Source organism: Clarias gariepinus, chromosome 27, assembly GCF_024256425.1.
Source record: "Clarias gariepinus isolate MV-2021 ecotype Netherlands chromosome 27, CGAR_prim_01v2, whole genome shotgun sequence".
In the NCBI taxonomy this organism is placed as follows: Eukaryota; Metazoa; Chordata; class Actinopteri; order Siluriformes; family Clariidae; genus Clarias; species Clarias gariepinus.
In genome coordinates this window covers 17,151,698-17,175,707 of record NC_071126.1, presented here as the reverse complement: position 1 = coordinate 17,175,707, position 24,010 = coordinate 17,151,698, and the positions used below count along the sequence as shown (strand labels likewise).

General features: G+C 38.6%; 2 protein-coding genes across 2 annotated transcripts; both read left to right on the top strand.

The window, feature by feature from the left end:
* The first annotated feature begins 1,815 nt into the window (after positions 1-1,815).
* galca (galactosylceramidase a) lies at positions 1,816-11,797 on the top strand. The gene is made up of 17 exons (XM_053489565.1): positions 1,816-1,999; positions 2,109-2,177; positions 3,224-3,287; positions 3,923-4,036; positions 5,634-5,773; positions 5,858-5,896; positions 5,992-6,119; positions 6,214-6,369; positions 6,758-6,882; positions 7,414-7,541; positions 7,668-7,757; positions 7,860-7,949; positions 8,048-8,192; positions 9,545-9,725; positions 9,816-9,976; positions 10,078-10,154; positions 11,063-11,797. Exons 1-17 carry the CDS (start codon positions 1,871-1,873, stop codon positions 11,207-11,209), a joined length of 1,983 nt encoding a protein of 660 aa, XP_053345540.1. The 5' UTR covers positions 1,816-1,870; the 3' UTR covers positions 11,210-11,797.
* A 1,293-nt stretch (positions 11,798-13,090) lies between these two features.
* ak7a (adenylate kinase 7a) lies at positions 13,091-22,481 on the top strand. Its single transcript, XM_053489186.1, has 18 exons — positions 13,091-13,180; positions 13,259-13,402; positions 16,706-16,814; positions 16,916-17,010; positions 17,412-17,522; positions 17,608-17,691; positions 18,312-18,400; positions 18,525-18,615; positions 18,705-18,788; positions 18,880-19,029; positions 19,157-19,285; positions 19,377-19,482; positions 19,893-20,021; positions 20,111-20,176; positions 20,317-20,514; positions 21,556-21,770; positions 21,890-22,048; positions 22,151-22,481. Exons 1-18 carry the CDS (start codon positions 13,094-13,096, stop codon positions 22,184-22,186), a joined length of 2,082 nt encoding a protein of 693 aa, XP_053345161.1. The 5' UTR covers positions 13,091-13,093; the 3' UTR covers positions 22,187-22,481.
* Positions 22,482-24,010: the final 1,529 nt, after the last annotated feature.

Here is a 24,010-nt window from a genome sequence, read left to right as displayed (position 1 = left end):
CAGCCAATAGTAACGAGGCGACTGTTTGACGTCATCAAGGCGCTGCGCTACTCGAGGAGTTACATTTATGCATTTGGCAGCAGGTTAATTTTATAATTGCTAAATATATGGACATTGTGGACTTGTGGACTTTCTGCAACCAATAGAAAGAACACAGGTCCACAATGTCTATTTATTAGCAATTATTTTTGCCATTTATTTAGCAATTATGGAAATTGTGTAACTGTGTTCTTTCTGCAACCATCAGAAAGAATGTTTTTCCTTTTTTTCACTTGTGTTTTTTCACTTTTACATTAAAGGACACAATTATCTTTTTCTGTCACAGTAATAAATCACTTGAATACATTGTCAACTTTTATATTTTAATGCCTAAATTCTACATCCATAAAAATAAACATTTCCTAAACTATTACCTTTCCTCTGTGAAATACAAACCCCTTTAAAACTCCTTAAAGCAAATAGAAAATCATAAATCTACTTTGCTATTGTCTCGACATTCTGATTTAATCGATGGAACACTGTGATTTTTTTCTATTCTTTTCCCTTTCTATTCTTTCTTTCTTTCTTTCTTGCTTTCTATATAACTCTGTTTACTGTTGTTACTTGATTGTATACTTTTGTTAAGTTTGTTTATATTGTATAACTTCTATTCAACTGTGTATAATTATTTGTGTAATTCAATTTTTAATACCTGATTCTTGTACTTTTATGTCTTTCATAGTGTACATATTTTTTTGTGATTTAATAGAAAGAAATTTGCATTTGGCAGCATTTGTTTCCATCCTTAAATTGCTTTTGTGTTAATCATGTAAAAGCTCCATATTATTATTATTATTATTATTATTATTATTGAGAACTATTATTGTGTAAAACTATAATATGCTTATATATACAGTATATATACTGCATATACTTTATATAAATAAATAAATAATAAAACCAAAACCATCCATCCATGGTTGACGCATCAAGATTAAACAACAAAAACAGGAAGCGTTTTGTAGTAAAAACTTGAAGGTTTTATGAATACACTGTACACACACTGATCAGCCATATCATTATGACCCCCTGCCAATTTGAGTAGGTCTCCTCTTGCCATCATAACAGGGACGCACCTTTCTATCACAACCAGCATTAAACTTTTAAGCCATATGGTCATGGGTGGCCAAGGCTTACTGATGCACATGGGGAGTGAAGGCTGACCCGTGTAGTCTGAACCAATAGATGAGCTACTGTAGCTCAAACTGAGGAAAAGGTTAATACTGGTTTTAATCAAAAAGTCTCTCCTGGGATAGGCTGGCTAAACTTACAAATGTAAATGTGGCAGAGTGACAACATTGCAAATAGTATTAAATGTGGAAAAAGCAAAGATCAGCATAAAAGTGACAATATATATATTATTGAACGTGTATTTTCTTTACAGCATTACTTGCATGTGTCTAAGAATTTTGCACAATATATATATAGCACCTTAAATATTTATTGTGTTAAGATACACAATAAATATTCAAATAAATGAAATAAAAGATAATACAGTAATAAAATGAAAGCATTGTTAATATTGTTTAAGCAGTAAGCAATTTTCAGATCCTTCTTTATGTCTAAAGAAAAAATATAAATTCATTTACATTGTACAATTAAGGTTAGAAAAATATATGTTTATAAATTTAAGCCTTGATTAAATGGCCTTGTTTTTCATATTTCGCGCTTTAAATTAACCACCTGGTCGATGACGTAGCTTGTAGGGCCAGCCAATGAGCGAAGGCTAGGAGTGTCACGTGGTCAGGCAGGAAGTAAAAGAGCGAGACTGGGCGAGGTAAATATTACTGTGTCTCAGTGCTGCTGCTGTGTCTGTAAGGAAGGCGCTGCAATGAAGCTTTGTGTCTTCGCGTTTCTTCTGTCATGTCTTCGCTTATGTGTGACAGAAATGTACATTATGGACGACAGGTACGGCCTGGGGAGAAGGTTTGACGGTATCGGCGGTTTAAGCGGAGGAGGGGTGAGTTACCTGGATACAGCTGATCTACCTGCTGCTGTCTGCATGACTTAGCATGTGTGTCAGAGAGGATAATGATAATATGTTTTTATAATTATTATTTGGCTTTTAGGCTACTTCGAGACTTCTAGTCAATTATAAAGAACCTTATCGAAGCCAAATACTGGATTATTTGTTTAAGGTGAGTCCCTGCACTGTTTTAAACTCTCTTTTTAATCTCTTTACACTCACTGTGCACATGACTATTTAATAAAAGTTATCTGAAATTAAATATGAAAAGGAGAGAGAGGGTTCGAGAGGGGAGAGGTGACGGGCGCGGGCTCGAGAGGGGAGAGGTGACGGGCGCGGGCTCGAGAGGGGAGAGGTGACGGGCGCGGGCTCGAGAGACGAGAGAGGGTTCGAGAGACGAGAGAGGGTTCGAGAGACGAGAGAGGGTTTGAGAGGGGACAGGTGACGGGCGCGGGGGTTTGAGAGGGGACAGGTGACGGGCGCGGGCTCGAGAGGGGACAGGTGACGGGCGCGGGCTCGAGAGGGGACAGGTGACGGGCGCGAGGCCGAAATGGTTCAGTAGGCCCAAGAGGTGATTGCCTGGGGCCCAAGCAATATTTGTCCAGCTCTGAGTGCTCATTGGAGAACAAATGGGTGATATTTCGAATCAAACCAATAATCATTGATAATCTGATAATTTAACATTCAGGCATTTGGCAGATGCTTTTATCCAGAGCAGCTTACAAAATTTTTACTCCTTTTCCTAATTTTCTTTTGATGCCCTAAAGTTGCTTTGCAACAGTCAACATTGTTAAAGTAAAATTTATTTGAGTTATATTATTTAAGATGATCCTTGTTTAGACTTATTCTGATTTCTGTTGAGCTTTAGAATATTTAATCCTTAATAGCATTTCAATGGCGTTGCCTAACTCTACTTCAATAGAAGTGCCATCAGTAGTAAGCTAAAATCATACAAACTGCTGATATTTGAGGAGTTTCGACCAAGGCCTATTAGTAAGAACTGAAGATCATACTACAAATTTATTCGAAAAATAAATATACCTTCACTTAATTAATTCTTAAATGAATTGATATTTTAAAACATATGTTTAAAATGGTAAGCAAATTAGATCTAAAGCCTGCAAAGATGCTTGATTTCTTTGACTGATTTTTAAATAAAATGTTGCTTATTCAACATCAGATCATGTTTATTAAATTGTTCTTGCTTTATTCTTTTAGCCTAACTTTGCAGCGTCACTACATATTCTTAAAGTGGAAATAGGAGGGGATTCCCAAACCACAGGTAAGAATCATCTAGTACGTCTGTCTGGGACAACGTGTAATAATTGTCGAAAAGAAGAGAATTTTTTTTTTTTTTTTTGCATATTTAAAGCCTATTTTGAGCCTTGACCTGCATAAACCCTCCCTGTCATGTGATCAGTTGTGCATGAAGTCACATGCCTTTCAGGCGGCATATTGTTGTTATAAAAAAAAAAAAAAAAAGTTGCTTTACTTCCTTTCAAGTATTATACGCACTGATTTATAAGTGTAATACAGGATAAATGAGAATGAACAACAAGGTAAAAAATAAACAGAATTAGAAAAGTTTAAATAATATCTTGGGAGGATTGTATTGAGTATGTGGAGGAGATTTGACACCAGCACTTTATCATTATGCACAGCTTTATGATGTACACAATATTTTCACCTAGTTCTTGCACTGCAGTGTAAAGAAGCAAAACGATCATACAATTCCGTTCAGTTTATTTAGCTCATTTTATGTACATATTACAGCGTTTGATAAAATCCAGGTGAAAAGATCCACTAAAGAGTGTGAATCTTGGGCGTGTAGACTCTTTTGAGATGTGTATATTTTTTAGGCTATCGCACAGAGTGGGATTTGTCTTTTCATCCATGTGCATCTGTTTCCTGCTACAGATGGCACAGAGCCGTCACACATGCACAACGAGACAGATGAGAATTACTTTCGTGGCTACGAGTGGTGGCTTATGAAGGAGGCCAAGAAGAGGAACCCAAACATCACACTCATCGGTAGGATTAACTTTCTTTTGATGAGATCAAAGGCCGGGCGATCTTGAGAAGAACAACATTACGTTGATGGAGTCAGTTCCAGAACTATTGGAACATTTCATTAAAGGAGTACCTGATTATAGCCTTAAAAGATGGAGAGAGTTTCACTGCTAGCAAGTCTTATTATTTTAATAATTAATTTAATCTGTCGATTATCCCCCTCCTTGCTCCCTGAACTGGTATAATAATAATAATAATAATAATATAAAAATGGCGAGTGAATAAAAACGTTTCTTTAGTATTGCAATGCAAAGTAATTATACCACCCCTGATTACTGTTATTAACGAGCTAACGCTAACTTTCTTCGTTTTGAAGTAAGGAACAAAATGTCCCTGGTGCTGGTGTTTACTTGTAATCCAGCTGGAAAACGAGTAAACACCAGCACCAGGGACATTACATTCCTCACTTCAAAATGGAACAAAAGTAGGATTCTGTAGTGACTCACCCTGCTGTTTACCTCCCTTCCTCCTTATCAAACATGGATCATTGTCGTGGTGCTCCTGTGCCATGTCGCTTTTTCATATTTTACCTCCGCTCGTTTTTATTTTTATAATTGCTCTGCCCTGTCTATGAGGCGCCAAGAGAGACCGAGTGTGTTCACTCCACTCTCACTCAAGTCTTAAAATTTTTTATTTTTTTTAAGCAATCAAATGTCTCCGCGTCGCGCAACACAACGAATCGATTATGAAATTTGTTGCAAACTCTTTTAGTAATCATTTTTTATCTATTCAATCGATTTGTTGTTGCACCCCTAATGAATACAATATAATTCCTACAAACGTTTATCTACCTCGTATGGACATCATGGACGTGTCTGAGCCTGAGCATTATTTATTGTGTTAAAGAGCAACAAATATGGTTTTATTTGATAACGCACAATTTCAATTCAGTTCAAGTGGCATATTTGAGTTTTAGTGCCATATTACTGGGAAAAGAAAATGATTTACCTTTTTCTCCTGGAGGTCTTGAGTTTAAATCCCACTGATGCCATGGCCAACCACGGTGGGGGGCAAGGCAGAAAAATTGTCTGTACTCTCTGGGTGGAAGGGATTATGCCTTCTTTCTCGTCTGTCAATCAAGATCTACAGGAAGAACGTTTTGTTTTTGAGCTTAGTGTTATAAAGGGATTATAAACTTTAATTTAAATATGGAAATAAATAGTTTTTATGGTTTATTTTATATCAACATTATGCCAATGTTCTTGACGGGTGCCAAGATTTTAGATAACGGTGACCTGCAGATTGCTTGATTTTTATTTCTATATAGTATTTATCTTTATTTTTTTTCTGTTTTTCTATTGCACCTCCTGCATAAGGTAGGGAGTGATTAAAGAGGTAAGTAGGGTTTCCAGGATCTTAAGTGGAATTTTGTTTTTGACAATTTATTGGACTTGAAGGTGTTAATAATTCTTGAGTTGACATCATATTGTTGCTAATTGTATTTGTTTGTGATCTTCATGTTTTCCGATTGCTTATTTTTTCTTTAATCGTTATTGCACACATCTTAATATCAGACCTACGTATCTGATCTCATGTCTCATGTTTGATCTTTTTGAAGGTCTGCCCTGGGCTTTTCCGGGATGGGTTGGTAACGGGAGCAACTGGCCGTACAGCTTTCCAGAAATGACCTCTAACTATGTCGTGTCCTGGGTGATTGGAGCCAAAAAACATCATGGTCTTGATATTGATTACTTAGGGGTATGTTTTCTTTTCTTTATTTTTTCCTCTTTATTTAACTATTCATCCACAAAAAACAGACATTTAAACTTGTTACATTTTTAGGTTTGGAATGAAAGGGAATTTGATTCAAAGTACATCCAGGTAAACTAGAACCTTTTGTTGTAGAACCTGATAAATTTTTATGATTTAAAAAAAAGAAAAAAAGTTCTGAAAGTGCTCATGTTGTGAACATTCAGGTCCTCCGAGACACATTAGACCGAGCAGGTTTACCAAATATAGGCATTATCGCAGCGGATGGGAACTGGGCCATTTCCAATGCCATGCTTGTCGATCCATATCTCAGTGATGCTGTTGAAATTATTGGGTAAAACCAAGATCAGATTATCCATAACAGCTTATGATGCACACTTTGACTTCCACTTACGAAGTATAGTTAAGTGAAATCATTTTCTTGGCAGTGTTCACTACCCTGGTACCACGACTGTCAGGGAGGCGCTGTTAACTGGTAAGAAGCTATGGTCTTCTGAGGATTTCAGCACCTTTAATGATGACTTCGGGGCGGGGTGCTGGGCTCGTATTCTTAACTGGAATTATGTCAATGGGAGAATGACGTCGTGAGTAAAATATTTTCTGAACCTCATCTTTTCACAAAGCTCTGAGCATTTCAGCTGTTATTTCTTTTTTTGTTTGTTTGTTTGTTTTGGACAAGAAAAATAACACTATGCTCATTTTTAAGATTTTACAATTTTTGTTAAACATTTTGCATATTCTGTTAGAGGTCAAATTTACACATTTATAAAAGTAATGATAACTTGACATGTCAAAGTTTCAAGTCAGAAGCCTCCCTGTTAACACTCAGCAGCAAGGCTACTATATAAGCACTTTTTTTTCTTCTTTATTTCTCCCTTACTTTTTATTTATTTAATTATATATATACGAATGTGTGTGGTTTTAAGGTTAAAGAGGTCTTTAAAATTTTTTTCTTTCTTTTGAACAAAATAGGACTATCTCCTGGAATCTAATAGCGAGTTATTATGAAGATCTGTCCTTCGGTCGGGACGGTTTGATGACCGCAGAAGAACCGTGGAGTGGATATTATGTCGTCGAATCCCCAATATGGATAACTGGTGAACCTACATGCACGTCACCCAACATCCCAAAATGTGTCACAATGTGCCGCTACTAATGACTGCTTGTTCATCAATTAGAATTTTTTGTCTTAAGCACTGAACCTTTAAATCTAATATATCGTACTGTGCGAGAGCACTGAGCCACGCCTCATTTCCTCAGATTTTGCTCAGAGAAACCTACCACTGAGCGGAGTACTGATTTATATTCTGACTGTTCACTATTGCTGAAATGAAGTGTGAACAGGAAGCAATTAGGATGGGTTCACATTTTAGTCTGTTTCCTTTTAAATTTTGGTTTATTTTTCTTTCCATATCGTCTCAGGAGTTTCTTTTTTTTTTTTCTCAGGAGCCACCGTCACCTCTTGCTTATTAGCGACAAATCAAAATCTGTATCTATGGCATATCCCAATATCTACTGTATAGAGCTGCTTTGCTACAGTGACGACGTCTATTGGTAAAAGCACTACGTAAATGAATTGAAATTGCATAGAACCGTGCTTAACCAATCCCATGTGTTTTGTGCCATAGCTCACACTACTCAGTTTGCACAACCTGGCTGGACATATCTCCAGACCATAGGAAACCTCACGCATGGTGGAAGTTATGTAGCATTAACAGATGGCCAAGGCAACCTTACCATCATAATAGAAACAATGGTGGGTCTTTTTTTTCTTTTAATATAATTTTTTTTTATTCCTGTATTTAATAAGTCGACTTGTGTAGTAGAGTCGTACCACAGTGAGTAACACCCATCGTATTTTCCTTCCACTTTTTATTTCCAGACTCACAATCACTCGGAATGTATTCGGCCTTCACTTCCTCCTTTCAACGTTTCAGCTCAGGAAGCAACGTTTCATCTCAAAAGCTCCTTTGTACGTGCGTCATCTTTTAAATATTTGCTAGATGATCTGTTTTTATTTAGGAAGTTCAATGTACTGTCCTTGCTTTTTTTTTTTCTTTCTTTCTTTCTTTAGGCTTCGATCACTCAGCTCCAGCTGTGGTACTCAAAACTGAATTTCAATACTAAAAAAAATGTTCTCTTCAAGAAGGAGGATCCTATAAAGGTGACTCATTAGGGTTATTTTATTTTTATTTTTTTCATCACTGTAGCCCGACATGTTGTTATCTAAAATGATTTTTTAAACATCGTCTGTCTGAACAGATATCAGACGGATATTTTACCTTGAAACTGGACGTTGATGAGATCTACACCCTCACGACCGTCACCACCGGACACAAGGGCTTTTACCCAGATCCTCCAAATTCTGCTTCATTTCCCAAGAAGTACTTTGATGACTTCAATGACGGTAGGTTTAACCACATCTCGATGTTTATATTGTGGCTAATATCTAAAGTCATGTAGCAGGCAGGTTAGTTTAAACCATTTGTGTGAGCAAGTACTGTAGTAAAGGTTTACTGATGCCATATAGCAGGATTTTAATCTGCTTAATCTGTTAGTTTAATCCAACCATTAAGTATGAAGTTTAGAGACTGAATAAATCTAGTGTAAACGGTGTTCAAGGCAAAGCAGGACTTTCTATTTTAGAATATCGTTTACATTTACAGTAGGCATTTGGCAGACACCCCTATCTGTATATAGAATTATGTTTAGTTTGCAACTTAGATTTTAGACTTTTTTTTTTCTTTCCTCCTGTAAAAGATTGTAATCAACTGTAACAAGTATAAGCAGTTTCCCTCAGGGATTAATAAAGTTCTTATCTTATCCAGAGATTTATTTCATTATCTCATTATACATCCGAGCCAGTTGAGTGTTAAGGGCCTTGCTCAAGGGCCAAACAGTAGTAACTGGGTTTGAACCTGGGACCTTCAATGCCTTAACCCCTGAGCCTACCCCTGGCCCCTATATATCAGCTATGTTTCATTTCCGGCTTCGAGGGTGAATCGCTACTATTGTTAAATGGAAATCTAGGCAGTACAATTACTTGTTCAACACAAGATCAGCTTAGTACCCTTGATCAGGGGTTAAAGGGGGATTTGGGATACAGCTTAAACAACACCGATGCAATTTAGAACACAATGAATTGGTTCAGTTCAGCCTTTATTCGTCACACATACATTACTGCACAGTGAAATTCTTTATTCTTCGCATATCCCAGCTTCTTATTAGTAGGCAAGGGTCAGAGCGCATAGTGAGCCATTTTATGGCGCCCATGGATTAGACAGGGTTAAGGGCCTTGCTCAAGGGCCCAACAGCGGCAACCTGGCGCAGCTGGGGCTCAACACACTGCCCCACGTTAATTATTAAAATTAAGGAGACAGCATGTTGTTTATGCTAACATAACATTATCAGATGTGGGTTTTTTTTTTCTCTCTCTCTCTCTCTCTCTCTCTCTCTCTCTCTCGCTTCTACGACTGGTTTTGGCAGGGAGCTGCTCTCCCCATACAGACTTACTTACACTCAGGCTGCAACTGACAATATGGATATAGTTAAATGTCCCAGTGCTGTTACCATCTATTATCACCACTCGTGAAAGGTGATCTCATTCAATCAGATTATCCTGTTTCACAGAGGACATTTTAAAAGCAGGACTACCCTATAGTCCATGGAAAGATATTTTTCAAAAACGTTCATGATGCAAACTCTGTGATCTTTTGCAACTTATCTACGCAGTTTTTCTTTTTCCTCTCTTGAACTCAGAAAATCCTGCCTTCTCCGAGGCCCCATATTTTGCTGATCAGACCGGCGTGTTTGAGTACTTCAGAAACCTCTCAGATCCAGGGCCCCACAACTTGACTTTACGCCAGGTGGTCAACCAGCGTCCAGTTTCATGGGGTTACGACGCGGATCAGACCATTACCATCATCGGAGACCATAGCTGGTTAGTTCACAACACTTGAAGCATTTCACAATATGATGGTTCTTTGCTTGGATCGTCACATCTTTGTATTATTGCTTGTAATTTAATCAGGCAAGACATAACGGTCTCCTGTGACATTTACCTCGAAACTGAGGACGGTGGCGTCTTCGTTGCAGCCAGGGTGGATCAAAGCGGGGAAGAAGTCAGACGCTCAAAGGGTGTATTTTACTGGGTTTTTGCAAATGGCACGTACAAAGTGACCAATGATATAGGTCAGTGACCGATTCGGGGTATCATACTTTTTTTTTTTTTTTTTTTTCTTTCCAACGATTCAGCCTGAATATGTATCTAAAATGCTTTCTTCTTGTTTAAGTTGGGAAGAAAGTTCTTGCAGAAGGATTGTCTGGGACAAGACGGGGTATATGGCACACACTTACTCTCACAGTAAAGGTAAAAATACTTTTTTTTTTTTTTTTTGCAGTGTAGCTTTTCTTCTCATATATAAAAAAAAAAAAGTCAAACTAATATTTCACTGATTTGAAAACTGCAATCATTCACAACATTTATATCTGTCCAGCATTGCATTCAATTTTCTCCAAGATACTGTGGTAATCTGGACAGACCACATGACCCTTTTTACAATTCTCCACAGTCCATTCTTTACGCTCTCTAGCAAACTAAAGCCTTTTTTCCCCCCTGATTAACCTCCCTAAGCGGTGTCCTTAACGCTACGTAGCTCTTTACTCCTAATCTCTTGAGCTCACTCCTCATTGGGCATGTGGAAATGCTTTTACTTATACGATTTCATATATATATATATATAAATAATTAGGGCTGCACAATATATCGAAAAATTATCGTTTTTGTGATAATGGTATACGCAATATCTGTATCGCAAAGAGTTGCGATAAATGAAATCGATGAGTGTATGGTTACACGTAAATAAAAAGTAATGTTTGAAAGTAATTCATATTGTTGTTGGCAGGTCTAGTGTTTTAAAGTCTAAATAATTGCATCTTCCTTGACATATAGTTTCTTTTTAGCCTGAATTTGATTTAATTACATCAGACGAATATCCATTCCCTGTTTTAGTATGATTATTACATATAAATAATAATAAAAAAAAAAGCTAATAAAGAAATAAATGCATTTCTCTAGGTAAATGTTGTATTGCAATAAATATCGTTTCGCAATATTCAACAACAATATTTCATATCACATATTTTCCTAATATCGTGCAGGCCCTAATATATATATTTTTTTTATTTATTTTTTTTTTCAGGCAGTGTAGAATTACTTAAGCAAGTAGATCGGAGCTTTTTCCTATTCTATAATTGTGATGCGTTTTGTGTTAACAGGGTAATTTTGCCTTCGGAATGCTGAATGGTTATCCTTTGTGGAAGAACGCCGTCGTTCTTCAACCCATGAACGGCTGGGCCGCAATCGGGACGTCCTCATTTGAATTTGCACAGTTTGATAACTTCCTGGTGGACGCAGACTGGTGAAGTTTTTACTAGGTGCTTGTGAATTCAAGTACATGTTTATCACGATGCCTTCGAGTCCTGTTGGGAATACTGTAGTTTCTAGGTGAACACCACCACAATGTTGTGATTACAGCTTGGGAAAAATTTTATTTTTCTACAATCAACCAGTCATGCAATAAATATAACCTTTATAATACAGTAGATGGGAAGATTTAGGCGTAATTTTGCACATTTACCTGTTGGTATTTTTACTTTGTTTTGCTAAATGGAAATAAAGTACTTGTTAATGATATAAAACTGTTTTTTTTTTTCCATGTTGTCTGTTTATTCAGGACAAAACCACTTCAATACACACTTGTGGGTAGATATACTTGATAACGGGAGCACTAATTGTTCAATATCTGCTAAATTAAATGAAAAGGGTGTCCATAAATGCGAAATTATTTTTGTGAAATGTTTTATGTCCACGTTGTGGTATTGCAAAAACTTTTTCAGACATTTGATGTAATGTGTAAATGATTGCAAATACAATTATTTTCTAACTTTATGCTAGAATGTCATTTGATAATGGTGTTTGGATAATAAATTATTTCTGGATTAAAATGTAAATTGTTTTCGGTTCTTTTTAATTATGCTGCCTTTACATGTTCTTCAAATGGTCCTGTTTGTTTATTGTTTCCTCAGCCAAGCTGCTATTTTAGTCATCTAGTGGTAAATGTAATTGAAATGATTATTAGATGTATAATACATATACACACACACAACAGATACTCTAGAAAGTCCAGATTTTGATGTGTCCTGTATCAAGTAAGCTTTGTCGAAGCCATGAATTAGCTGCATCAGGTGTGCTTGAGACAACATTTTTTAATTGTGTTGACTTTGGAGGAGCCACTTGTTATTAGTCGTGTGTGTATATGTACAGTGCATCCGAAAGGTATTCACAGCGCATCACTTTTTCCACATTTTATGTCACAGCCTTATTCTAAAATTGATTAAATTCATTTTTTCCTTTAGAATTCTACACACAACACCCCATAACGACAACATGAAAAAGGTTTACCTGAGATTTTTGCAAATTCCTTACAAATAAAGAAAAATTGAAAAAGCACATGTACATAAGTATTCACAGCCTTTGCCATGAAGCTCAAAATTGAGCTCAGGTGCATCCTGTTTCCCCTGATCATCCTTGATGTTTCTGCAGCTTAATTGGAGTTTGGAAAGGCACACACCTGTCTATATAAGGTCCCACAGTTAACAGTTCATGTCAGAGCACAAACAAAGCATAAAGTCAAAGGAATTGTCTGTAGACCTCCGTGTCCTGAGGCACAAATCTGGGGAAGGTTACAGAAATAATTCTGCTGCTTTGAAGATCCCAATGAGCACAGTGGCCTCCATCATCTGTAAGTGGAAGAAGTTCGAAACCACCAGGACTCTTCCTAGAGCTGGCCGGCCATCTAAACTAAGCGATCGGGGGAGAAGGGCCTTAGTCAGGGAGGTGACCAAGAACCTGATGGTCACTCTGTCAGAGCTCCAGAGGTCCTCTGTGGAGAGAGGAGAACCTTCCAGAAGGACGACCATCTCCGCAGCAATCCACCAATCAGGCCTATATGGTAGTGTTGTGTGTAGAATTCTGAGGGGAAATTTTTTTTAAATCCATTTTAAAATAAGGCTGTGACATAAAATGTGGAAAAACATACTGTATACATATACACACATACATTTTATATATATATATATATATACAGTGTATATAATAATACACAAAATGACTAACTGTCAGCTGTTTGTAATAAATCAGTGAATGAATCAATTTAAATGGTTTAACAACCGTCTTCGCTCGCGACGTTTGCTTTAGTTCCGCTTAGCAACCGGCGCGCGAGACAAGCTTGCTTAGCAACGCGAGCCATGGCGGAGCAGCAGAAAGAGTCGGAGCGGACCAGGCGGGTTTTTGTGAATAGTATCGACTCGTACTCGTCTAAACACATCGCTCAGGTAAGGCAGGGCTCCGTCTGGATGTCCTCTCAGTGATGTTGTTGAGCTGCTGATGTTCTTCGCCGTGTCCTCCCTCAGTATCTGTCCACCTGCGCTGCTGGAGGAGACTCCTCTGAAGAAGCGCGTGGAGCAGGAGAGAGCTTTCAGCTTGTAGGGACTGTGATCAGTGAGGAGAAGAAGAAGGGGAGGAGGAGGAGGAGCTGTGCTCTGGAGGAATACTCGGTGAGATCTCTCTCTGGAAATATGATGTGTAGAAGTTATTAAAGTGATCACATGCCCCGTGTACGAAGCTTTCTTGTGGAGTCTGCTGTTGCTAAGCAACCAGGAGACGCACGCTGCACTAACACAAACTGCCCGATAAGGAAGTTTAAGGATATACACTGAGTGAACCAAAGTATTTAGTCAAACTTGTTAATTATTGATTTTAGTCAGGCCCCTTATCCCCAGTGAAGTGCAATCTTAAATTCAAATTTTAAAATTCTTATTTTATTCGTCTCATACACAGGATGATATGCAGTGAAATGCTTATACAACCGCCTGTGACCTTAAAAATTAATAATAATAAAAAAAAAGAAATAAGAAATAAATAGCTGAAATTATAACAAAATATATTTTAAAAATATATATAAGAAATATAAAACCTATCTGTACAAAAGACAAAATTGCAATTTAAATGTAAAGAAAAATGTAAATAAATGGAAATGTCCAGAAAGTGAGCAAATGTGCATGTATGTGCAAATGGTAAATGTCCATAATGTACAGTATAGCATTGTCTCAATGTATCTTGGACAATGCTATACTTTTATGCAACTTTGTGGCAACAGTTTGGTTCAGGCCCGTTTCTATTCCAACATTACTATAGCCCCAGTGCACAAAGCAAGGACTATAAAGACATGATTTAATGAGTTTTGTGTGGAAGAACTTGACCGGCCCTAACACCGAGCCCTGTGACCTCAACCTCATCGAGCACCTTTGGGATGAACTGGAACAGAGATTGCGAGCCAAGCCTTCTCGTCCAACATCAGTGCCTCCTGACCTCATAAATGGCCACAAATTTCCACAGAAACACTCCAAAATCTTGTGGACAGCAAGAAGTAGAGTGAAAGTTGTTATAGCTGCAAAAGGGGAATCGACTCCATACTGAAGTGCCGTGTATATATTTGCACCCAATGTCACTGCAGGTTTGGTCAAATATTTTTACCCATGTAGTAACACTATATCTGTATTATTATATACTCAGCAAAAAAAAGAAATTTCCTCTGACTTTCAACTTTCAGTAAACTTAATGTGTAAATATTTGTATGAACACTTAAAGAGTCAACACCATAAGACATGAACTAAAAATGTTTCACAATGTGTCCCTGAATGAAGGGAGGCTCAAAATCAAAAGTACCAGTCAGTATCTGGTGTGGCCACCAGCTGCTTGAAGTACTGCAGTGCATCTCCTCCTCATGGACTGCCTATTGCGGACAGTCTGAGCACTGATGGAGGGATTGTGTGTTCCTGGTGTGACTCGGGCAGTTGTTGTGGCCATCCTGTACCTGTCACGCAGGTGTGATGTTCGGATGTACCGATCCTGTGCAGGTGTTGTTACACGTGGTCTTCCACTGCGAGGATGATCAGCTGTCCTTCCTGTCTCCCTGTAGCGCCGTCTTAGGCGTCTCACAGTGCGGACATGGCGATTTATCGCCCTAGCCACATCAGCAGTCCTCATGCCTCCCTGCAGCATGCCTAATGCACGTTCACGCAGATGAGCAGGGACCCTGGGCATCTTTCTTTGGGTGTTTTTCACAGTCGGTAGACAAGTCTCTTTAGTGTCCTGTGTTTTTAGAACTGTGACCTTAAATGCCTACTTTCTGTAAGCTGTTAAGGTCTTAACGACCATTCCAAAGGTGCATGTTAATTAATTAATTATGGTTAATTGAACATGCATGGAAAACATTGTTTACAGATCTTCATTGTAAAGGGTTTAAAGTTATTTGGATTTTTACAACATTATTGTTGAAATACACAGTCCTGAAAAAGGGACGTTTCTTTTTTTGCTGAGTATATATTTGTGTGCAAGAGGGACAATAGTTTTTGGCGACGTTGCCTTACACCTCCAGGGTCGAGGTTTGATCCCTGCCTCGGGGTCTGTGTGCAAGGAGTTTGTATGTTCTTCCAGTGCTTGGCAGGTTTCCTCACACAGTTAATAAAAGGAAAACCTTGCTAACTGTTAAACGTTATGATTTTGGGGTTAATTAATAGTCAGTGGTATAGGAAACGTTACCTATCAGCAATATATAGGAACACAGTCACTAAACTTAGGCAGAAAGAAGACCGGCTTTGACAACGCTACAATGATCAAAAACGTACCTCAAAATCATCAATCCACAACAAGAGTGAAGCAAACTGAAGCTTTCGATACAAACTTTACTGGAAATAATGTGTATATAAGACAGCCTGCGATAGGCTATGAGATCTGCCCCAGGAGCTGTTACTAAGTGTTGACTTGGTAGTCTAAACATTTACAAATGCCACAGATACTTGCAGAAAGAAAAAAAAATTATATATATTTTTTGTGATCAGTAGATATTTTCAAATTCACTATGGAAATTTTATTTGATGCACACAAAACAAGACACAGTGCAGAGTGCAGTGAAATGTTTTTTACAACTGTCTCGACCCTGCGGGAAGAAACTCATCCTCGTTCCGTCTGCCTTCTCAGAGCAGAAGCACAACTAAGAAAAAAGGCTCCATTTTTTTGGATGGCTGAGGTCCTTGAGTATCCTCCTGGCCTTGCTCCAGCACTATTTGCTGTAGATAGACTGCATGTCAGGAAGCTTAGTGCAGATGGTGCGCTCGGCTGATTGCACCACTCTCTTTAGAGCCAACCTGAGCGCCTTGGTGCCGTCCCAAACCAGGCTGTGATATTTCATGCCAGGATGCTCACTACGGTGCAAGTGTAAATGCTTCCAAGCAGTTTAAAGTCCTTCAGATGTCTAAGGTGGTGAAGATGCTGACGGGCCTTCTTCACTACAGTATTAATGTGATAGGACCATGACAGGTCCTTTGTGGTGCAGATGCCAAGGTACCGGAAACTGTCCACTTTCTTCTCTGCGGTTCTGCTGATGATAAATAGCTGATGAATAGCTCCTTTATTTCTTTGTCCTGAAGTCCACAATCGACTCCTTTGTCTTGCTGACGTTGAGGAAGAGGTTGCCAGATCTCAAGGTTTTTAATCACCTCCAAGTAGAACTTCACACTGTTATCACTAAACAGACCCAGCACAACAGTGTCTTCAGCAAACTTTTTGATGGAGGTAGAGTTGAAAGTTTAGAAAATGTAGCATATGCCCTTATCCAGGGTGACTTGCATTCCTCATGTTAAACATCTGAGGGCTTTGTTCAACAGTCCCCCAGTGGCAGCCTGGTGGTGTTGAGGTTGGATACGTACAGTCTTGGTGATGCTTATTTTGTGCAGGAATGTCACAACCATAACACACCACATAACCTTTGGTTCACGCTTTCAACCTTCTTATTTCAGGCCTTGAAGCGAAACGAGCTGCTAAAACTCCTGCTCGATTGTGATGTTATTGTGTATAATATCTCAGAAGATGCAAAAGCCATTGATGAAGCGACATGGTCTGTTTCAGGTGACGTATAATCTGTATTCACAGCGTTTGTTAATATGAGAAAGCTCTGTCACATGCTGTGTGAAATGTTGGGATGCTTTATTATTTGTTCTTTATCACAGCCCTCCACAGTGAAATGGAACACTTTACATCTCCCAAGATGTTCATTCTGGTGTCAACGTTGATGACCTGGGCGAAGACTAAACCGGCTGATCCTGTAAGTGCTGTTCGGACACAATCACACAACACACAACAGTCACTTTTTTATTAAAAGTTACAATTACAGATGACATTTTTTCTAACTTGGCGGCACAGTGGTAGTGGTTCAGAGTCCGGGTTCGATTCCCGCCTCGGGGTCTGTGTGCATGGAGTTTGCATGTTCTCCCTGCATGCTTGGAGGGGTTTCCTTCGGTTTCCTCCCACAGTCCAAAGACATGCTAATTAGGCTAATTGGCGTTCGGACCTGCGATGGATTGGAACCCTGACGGCCTTCTCCGTCTCATGCACAAAGTCTCCTGGGATAGGCTCCAGGCCCCCTGCGACCCTGTACAGTATAAGTGATATAGAAGATGATTAGATAAGTAAATGCATAAATTCTTCCAAACGTTACTGTTTTAGGATAGTCCTGAAATTCCATTGAAAGAAGAAGACTACACAAGGAGGAAGCCGCATCCAAATTTCAGAGAACACGCTAATGCAGAGAAGCTCGTCCTGAAGTTGGGGAAAACGGTTAGAAAAGAATCAGATTCATAGAAGAGTTTATCAAAGTGTATGCTATATGATGAGTGTTGTTTTAAATGATGCTCTCCTGAAGGACAAGACTAAGCTTCGCACGTATGTTGTTGGTGCTGGGATGCAGTATGGCATGGGAGAAGGCATCTTCCACTTCTTCTTTAAGGTAGTTTCTATTTAGCGGCTTCAATGCATTGCTGCAAAGTTATTATTAAAGAAAATGTTTATTTTACTTATTCTATGTGATTATAATGAGTATTTATTAATTGATTGATTGATTGATTGATTTCAGCACTATCGTTCTTGTATTACATATCACTACAACATATCTAAAATAAAAATAAGCATGAAGAGAAGCATCAATAGGGCATGAGTATTTAATGTAGGTTATTAATTTGAGATGTTTGCGTAAATGTTACCAAGCACTTCTTTTTCACACTCACTCAGACTGACTCGGCAACAAGTGAGAGATCTTTCAGTTAAAGTTCACACATTGTTTTTTTTTTGTTATGGTGTGTAGAATAACAAAATAAGAGAAGTGCTCATCATACTGTTGTAGCTGTTAGCCACTCTGTGATGTTTAACGTATTGTAGATTAGAGTAAGTCATGTGTGTGTGTGTGTGTGCGCGCAAGATCTTTGGCTTTAAATGCTTGCAAGAGTTTTGTAGATCATGTGAAACATCCTGGCTAATTGTGTAGAAGAAAAGTGTGTACCTTTTTCCAAATTATCTGTTTTTTCAAATTATTTTATCTTTTCTTTCTGTAATGATACTAATTCATCCAAGACATGTTGGCTTGGGGAGTTGAGCATCATCCCGGTACCAGAGCCGAGCACTAATGTCATTCCTACCATCCATGTCTACGATCTGGCTGGGTTAGTGGAATAATTATGGTTAAAATTGATTGAAAACATAATTGCATTAAGTCTTTTTTTTGTACATTTTGATCATGTAACACGATCCTGGCTTCGGTGTTTATTATGTAATCCGTGTCTCCAGCATAGTGCAAAACATCATCAATCACAAACCCAAAGTGCACTACTTAATCGCTGTGGACGACTCTCATCATTCTTTGGAAGAAATTGTAAAGGTAAAAGCTCTGTACAATCTCTGCCTTCTTAATCCACAAGCTAGCTTTAATTACGATTGAATCGGTCACTGCTGCTCTCCATCCACCAGGCCATTGCTTCTGTTCTGGGTCCTGAGAGTTTTGAGGTTCAGAAAGTCCCTAATGACAGTGTGGACCTCACACAGGAGCTTACGGTATAACTTTATGTAACAAGATTCACATAAGCGTGGATTTGTCCTACCTGAACTGACCCTTCTGTACATATCATGATGTCTTTTCCCTAAGCGAGCCGATCTTGCTCAGCTGAGTCTAAACCTCGTCATCGAGACGATTCTGCTGAATAGACGGCTAAACGTGAACTGGGTGTGTGAATCTGGACTTGTTAACAACATCGACCGTGTCGTGGAGGAGTACCGACAAAGCAGAGGTCTACTAGTGAGTGTCTAACTGTATCCAGGCAGTATATTTCCACTTGTATATATTAGTGTATATGGGCACTACTGTATGTTAAATGACTAATTTACAATGGTCTAGATCACCTGATTAACTCCCTCTCCTCCAGCCGATCAGGATTTGTCTCCTTGGCCCACCGGCCGTCGGGAAAAGTTCAGTCGCAGCGAGATTGTGTAAACATTACAAACTCCATTATGTTGGTGTCAAAGAGGCAATTGAGAAGAAAATCAAACATTTGGTCAGTGAAGGTCTTTGCGATTACAACCAGTGTTTGTGCTTCAAAGTGGATCTTTATTTCAGTGCTTTATAAGCGTGTGTTGTTTATATAGGAGGAAATGCTTCAACAGAGTGAGAAGAATCATGATCCTGAAGAAACTTTACAGGCGACTCAGAAACACATCAACACTCTGAAGGATGTTCTTACCCAGAATCAAGGTCGGGTTTTTCTTTAAGGTTCTTTATTTAGCCAGTTAGCCTTGCACCTCCGGGGTCGAGGGTTCGATTCCAGTCTCGGGGTCTGTGTGCATGGAGTTTGCATGTTTGGCGGGTTTCCTCCGGGTACTCCGGTTTCCTCCCACAGCCCAAAGACATGCTGATTACGCTAATCCTAATTGCCTTACCAAATTCCCTGTAGTGTATGTAAATGTTGACCGGAGTTCCTACCACGATTGTGAAAATGGGAATACTGTAAATACAGTGTCCACCATTGTCCTCCACCATCCCTAGTTGGACTATAGAGCTTCCTAGATGGAAAGAGAGATTATATTTTTGCCTGCATTGGCACATTTGTAAATATGATTTGTAAAAGATCGCTTCAATATGTGTGTGTGTGTGTTTGTGTGTAGGTCAGTTTGAAGACCAGAATGTTTTGCACATCATCAGAGAAAAGCTTCACTCAAAGCCTTGTAGAAATCAGGGGTTTGTTTTGGACGGCTACCCCTGTACACACGAGCAAGCCAACCGAATTTTCAACGGTGAGGCACTGAAAAGACAGAGGCAGCGATGTTTCATTTAATCAAAGGTCAACACTTTTTTGTCATTTTGCATTTTCAACATGTCTCAGATGAGGAGAAGGAACCGGAGAACTCCAGATCTCATTTACTGCCACATGATGAAAAGATAATACCAGGTACATTTTTGAAACATCTTACTTTTTAGTAGTTAAAATATACACTATGGAAGCGTTCAGCCTTCAGTTAACTGCTTTTCAACTTCCCATTGCCGCAAATACTTTAAGTGCTTGCAACTTTTCCATTTTCCCCTTCATAGAGTTTGTCTTCTCACTTGACGCCAATGACGAGTTTTTGAAAGAGCGAGTCCGGAACCTTCCGCAGTCCGTAGCAGAGGAGATGCGCTACACCCGGGACGAGTTTCTGCAGCGACTGGCCTTGTTCAGGGAGGAAAACTTAGAAGACAAAACAGTGCTTGACTATTTCGATGAGCTTGAGGTCCATCCTGAACACATCGGTAAGGACGTTATGTGAGGGCATTATCAGAGTAACATACTGTATATAAAGTCATGTGCAAAAGTTACCCCTACTTACCCCAATGATTTACCAGCTTGTAGATCCACTTTTAGCAGCAATAAGTGGAAGTAATAGTTTCCTGCATGACTTTACCAGCCTCTCACATCATTGTGGAGGAACTTTGGTCCATTCTAATGTAGAGCAACTGGTGTGCTTCGGATCATTGTCCAGTTGCATGACTGAATTTTGACCAAGTTTTTGATTTCAGGCAGGTGGCCTCACATTCCTCTCTGTTACACAAGGGAGTTTATGGTCGACTCAATGCCTGCAAGGTGCTTAGGTTCTCTGGCTGTAAAACAAGCCCAAATCATCACCCCTCCACTTCCGTGCTTGACAGTGGGTATAATGAGTTTCTGCTGAAATGCTGTTTGGTTTCGCCAAACAACTTCACTTTGGTCTTGTCTGTCCATAGGACATTGTTCCAGAAACCTTGTTGTTTGTTCTGATGCAGTTTTGTAACCTCCAGTCGTGCTTCCATGTTCATTTTAGACAGAAGTGGCTTTCTCCTGTTAACCATTCCAGACAAACTGTACTTGTTTAGTCTTCATCTAATTGTGCTCTCATGGTCTTTAACATTTAACATGATCATTGAGGCCTGTAGGGTCTGAGCAGTAGTTGGGATTATTGAATTTCACTGTAGCCCATCTACCCAGGAGTGGACGTCCCAGCACATTCACCTCAAGGTCGGACCGTGCAAGGTCTGACCTTGGGGTGAATGTGCTGGGACGTCCATCCCTGGGAAGATGGTCAACTGTGAAATACAATAATCCCAATACTGAGACCTGCTAGAGTATTGAGCCTAATACTGAGACCTGCTACAATTAGATGATTTTTATTATGTTTTTACACATGAATACATTAAAAGCGGAGGTAATAACTTTTACACATGACTGTAACACTGGAGAACATTCATAAACAAATAAGAACATACTGTACATACAGTTAGTCCTGCAAAGACTGACGAGAAGAGTTTTACTCTCAGACATCAGTGTGAATGACCCAGAAAATGAAGCTACGTCAAGGAAAATAATCGAGGTGGTGGGAGAGCCAAGGAACTACCCCACACCTGAGGAACAGGAGGCACTGGAGAGGAAACGAGCTCTGGAGAAGCAACAGCGCCTCATGCAGGACGCTGCCGAGCGTACACTTCGAGAGGCAGAGGAGGAGACCAGGATGACTGCTCTGCTGGAGGAATGGGTAAATCCCAGGGTGATAGTAATGGCATATTTATGGTGTGTGTTAGTAGAATTTTAGTTTTAAGCAGATAAAATGATTGACATCATCTGTGAATATCATCTGTTCATAATGTCTTTTAGGACAGGAACAGGATAGAAGTGAAAAAGCAGGAGGATGAGTTACTGGAGGCACGCGCACTGCCGCTGAGACACTACCTGATGAAGTATGTCATGCCGACTCTCAGAGACGGGCTTGTGGCGTGTTGTCAGGTGAAGCCTGAGGATCCTGTCGATTTCCTGGTGGGTCTGGACTTCCCTTTTCTCCATCTTAAATTTTTTTTACAATTATAAAAGGTACAATTAATAGTTGCACATGCTTAATTTTGTGTGTGTGTGTTTCAGGCTGAATATCTTTTAAGAAACAACACAGAAGACTAGTCTGCCTTTCACCTAAACACTGATGTTATTTAATTTAACAGGATTTTATTTAAATTCTTTAATGGGATTTAACATACCTCGGTTTAACACATCTCTATGTCTTTTCCTTTGTAAAAATACTTTTTATTTTTTGAGTCAAATTTTGCATAATTGAGACATTTGCATAATTTTATTGCAAATAGCAAATCTGCACTGAAGAACAAGATGATTTCCATCCCATTTAATATTAGTTATTGTAATAAATTTACTTCCTCTCTTTTGGATTCTATTAATTATTGTAAAAAATATTAGTGATGATGAGAGAGCATTGTGATTATTTTTTTTTATGTTTTAAACTCTGAAGCCGTTCTTCAAGCATTCAACAACCTGAAAAAAAAAAAAAAATCTGGAAATTATGTAATTAATGCAAAATTAAAAAAAATGTTTTTTGCACAACATTTATCATCTTTGTTGACAGAAGTCTTTAAAGAAAGTATAGAGAAATGGTCTACAGGAAAAAAGATTTACCCCTTTGATTGTTGGCACCCTGGCGGCACAGTGGTTAGGACTGTCGCCTTGCACCTCCAGGTTCTGTGTTCGATTCCCACCTTGGGTCTGTAGGCATGGATTTTGCATGTTCTACTGCTGGCTTGGTGGGTTTCCTCTGGGTCATCTGGTTTTCGCCCACAGTGAAAAGACATGCGGATTAGGCTAATTGGCGTTCCCTAAATTACCCGGTGTGTGTGATTTATGTGTATGTGTCACCCTGTCCAAGTCTCCTGGGATAAGCTAAAGGCTCTCCGCAACCCTGTATACAGAATAAAATAGTATAGACATTGAGTGAGTGAGTGATAGTGAGAATTGCCATCCAACTCTTTTTAATAATGATTTCAAAATGTTGGTCTGACTTTTTGCTAAATATGTCAGACATTCTATTATAGATGAAACACAGTCTGGAGTCATGAAGAATTGACATTGGAAAAATGTGTCTTTGCAAAACAAAAAAAAATGTATAATAATACTTTGTATAATAATAGCTAATAGCAGCTACTGTATATGGAAATTTCCCTCGGTTTTAATCATCTTGTGGTTCAGACAAGGATTCCCGTTCTCTCCTTACTTTATCCTGATTTCTTCTCAGTTCCTGGCTACATACAGTATATATAGCAAAGTGATTTGTGTGGCATCAGGGTGGCTGGAAGACATTTTATTATCAGTCAGCTGCTGATTTTGCAAGATGTGTAAATGAGTGTATGTGTGTGTATCTGTGATGGATTGGCACCCTGTCCAGGTGTCTCCTAGGATAGACTCCTGGATCCCCACAACCATGTTCACAGAATAAAGCGATATAGACACGATAACGATGGTGCTCTTTTAAATGTTTTTTTTTTTTTTAGGGGTGTTATTTATTTATTTTGTTATTTACTGTTTCTTTCATCTTTATTGTTGTTTTGGATTGTATGTTATTGTTTTGGGTCAAAAAAACAAAACAAAATGCAGAGATGTTCAGAAATTGTTTGTAAATGCAAAATACATTTGTAAATTATGACATTGATTTGACTTCATATAACTTAATGCCCTTAATCATCAAACAAACAAACAAACAAACAAAAACAAAAGGGCTTGTCTTCTTAATGTTTACCAGCAATTGGCATGCATTATGTTGCATTAGCACCACCTTCTGGTCTTGATCTCCCTCATCTTCCTTTCAGTTTAAATTAATAAAAATTTATATAGTATTTAAAATATAATACATAAATACATTTAATATTAAAATATTTATACTATACGTGTTATGACTATATATTTGGTTTTTATTCACGGTGTAAGGCAGTGGTTCTCAAA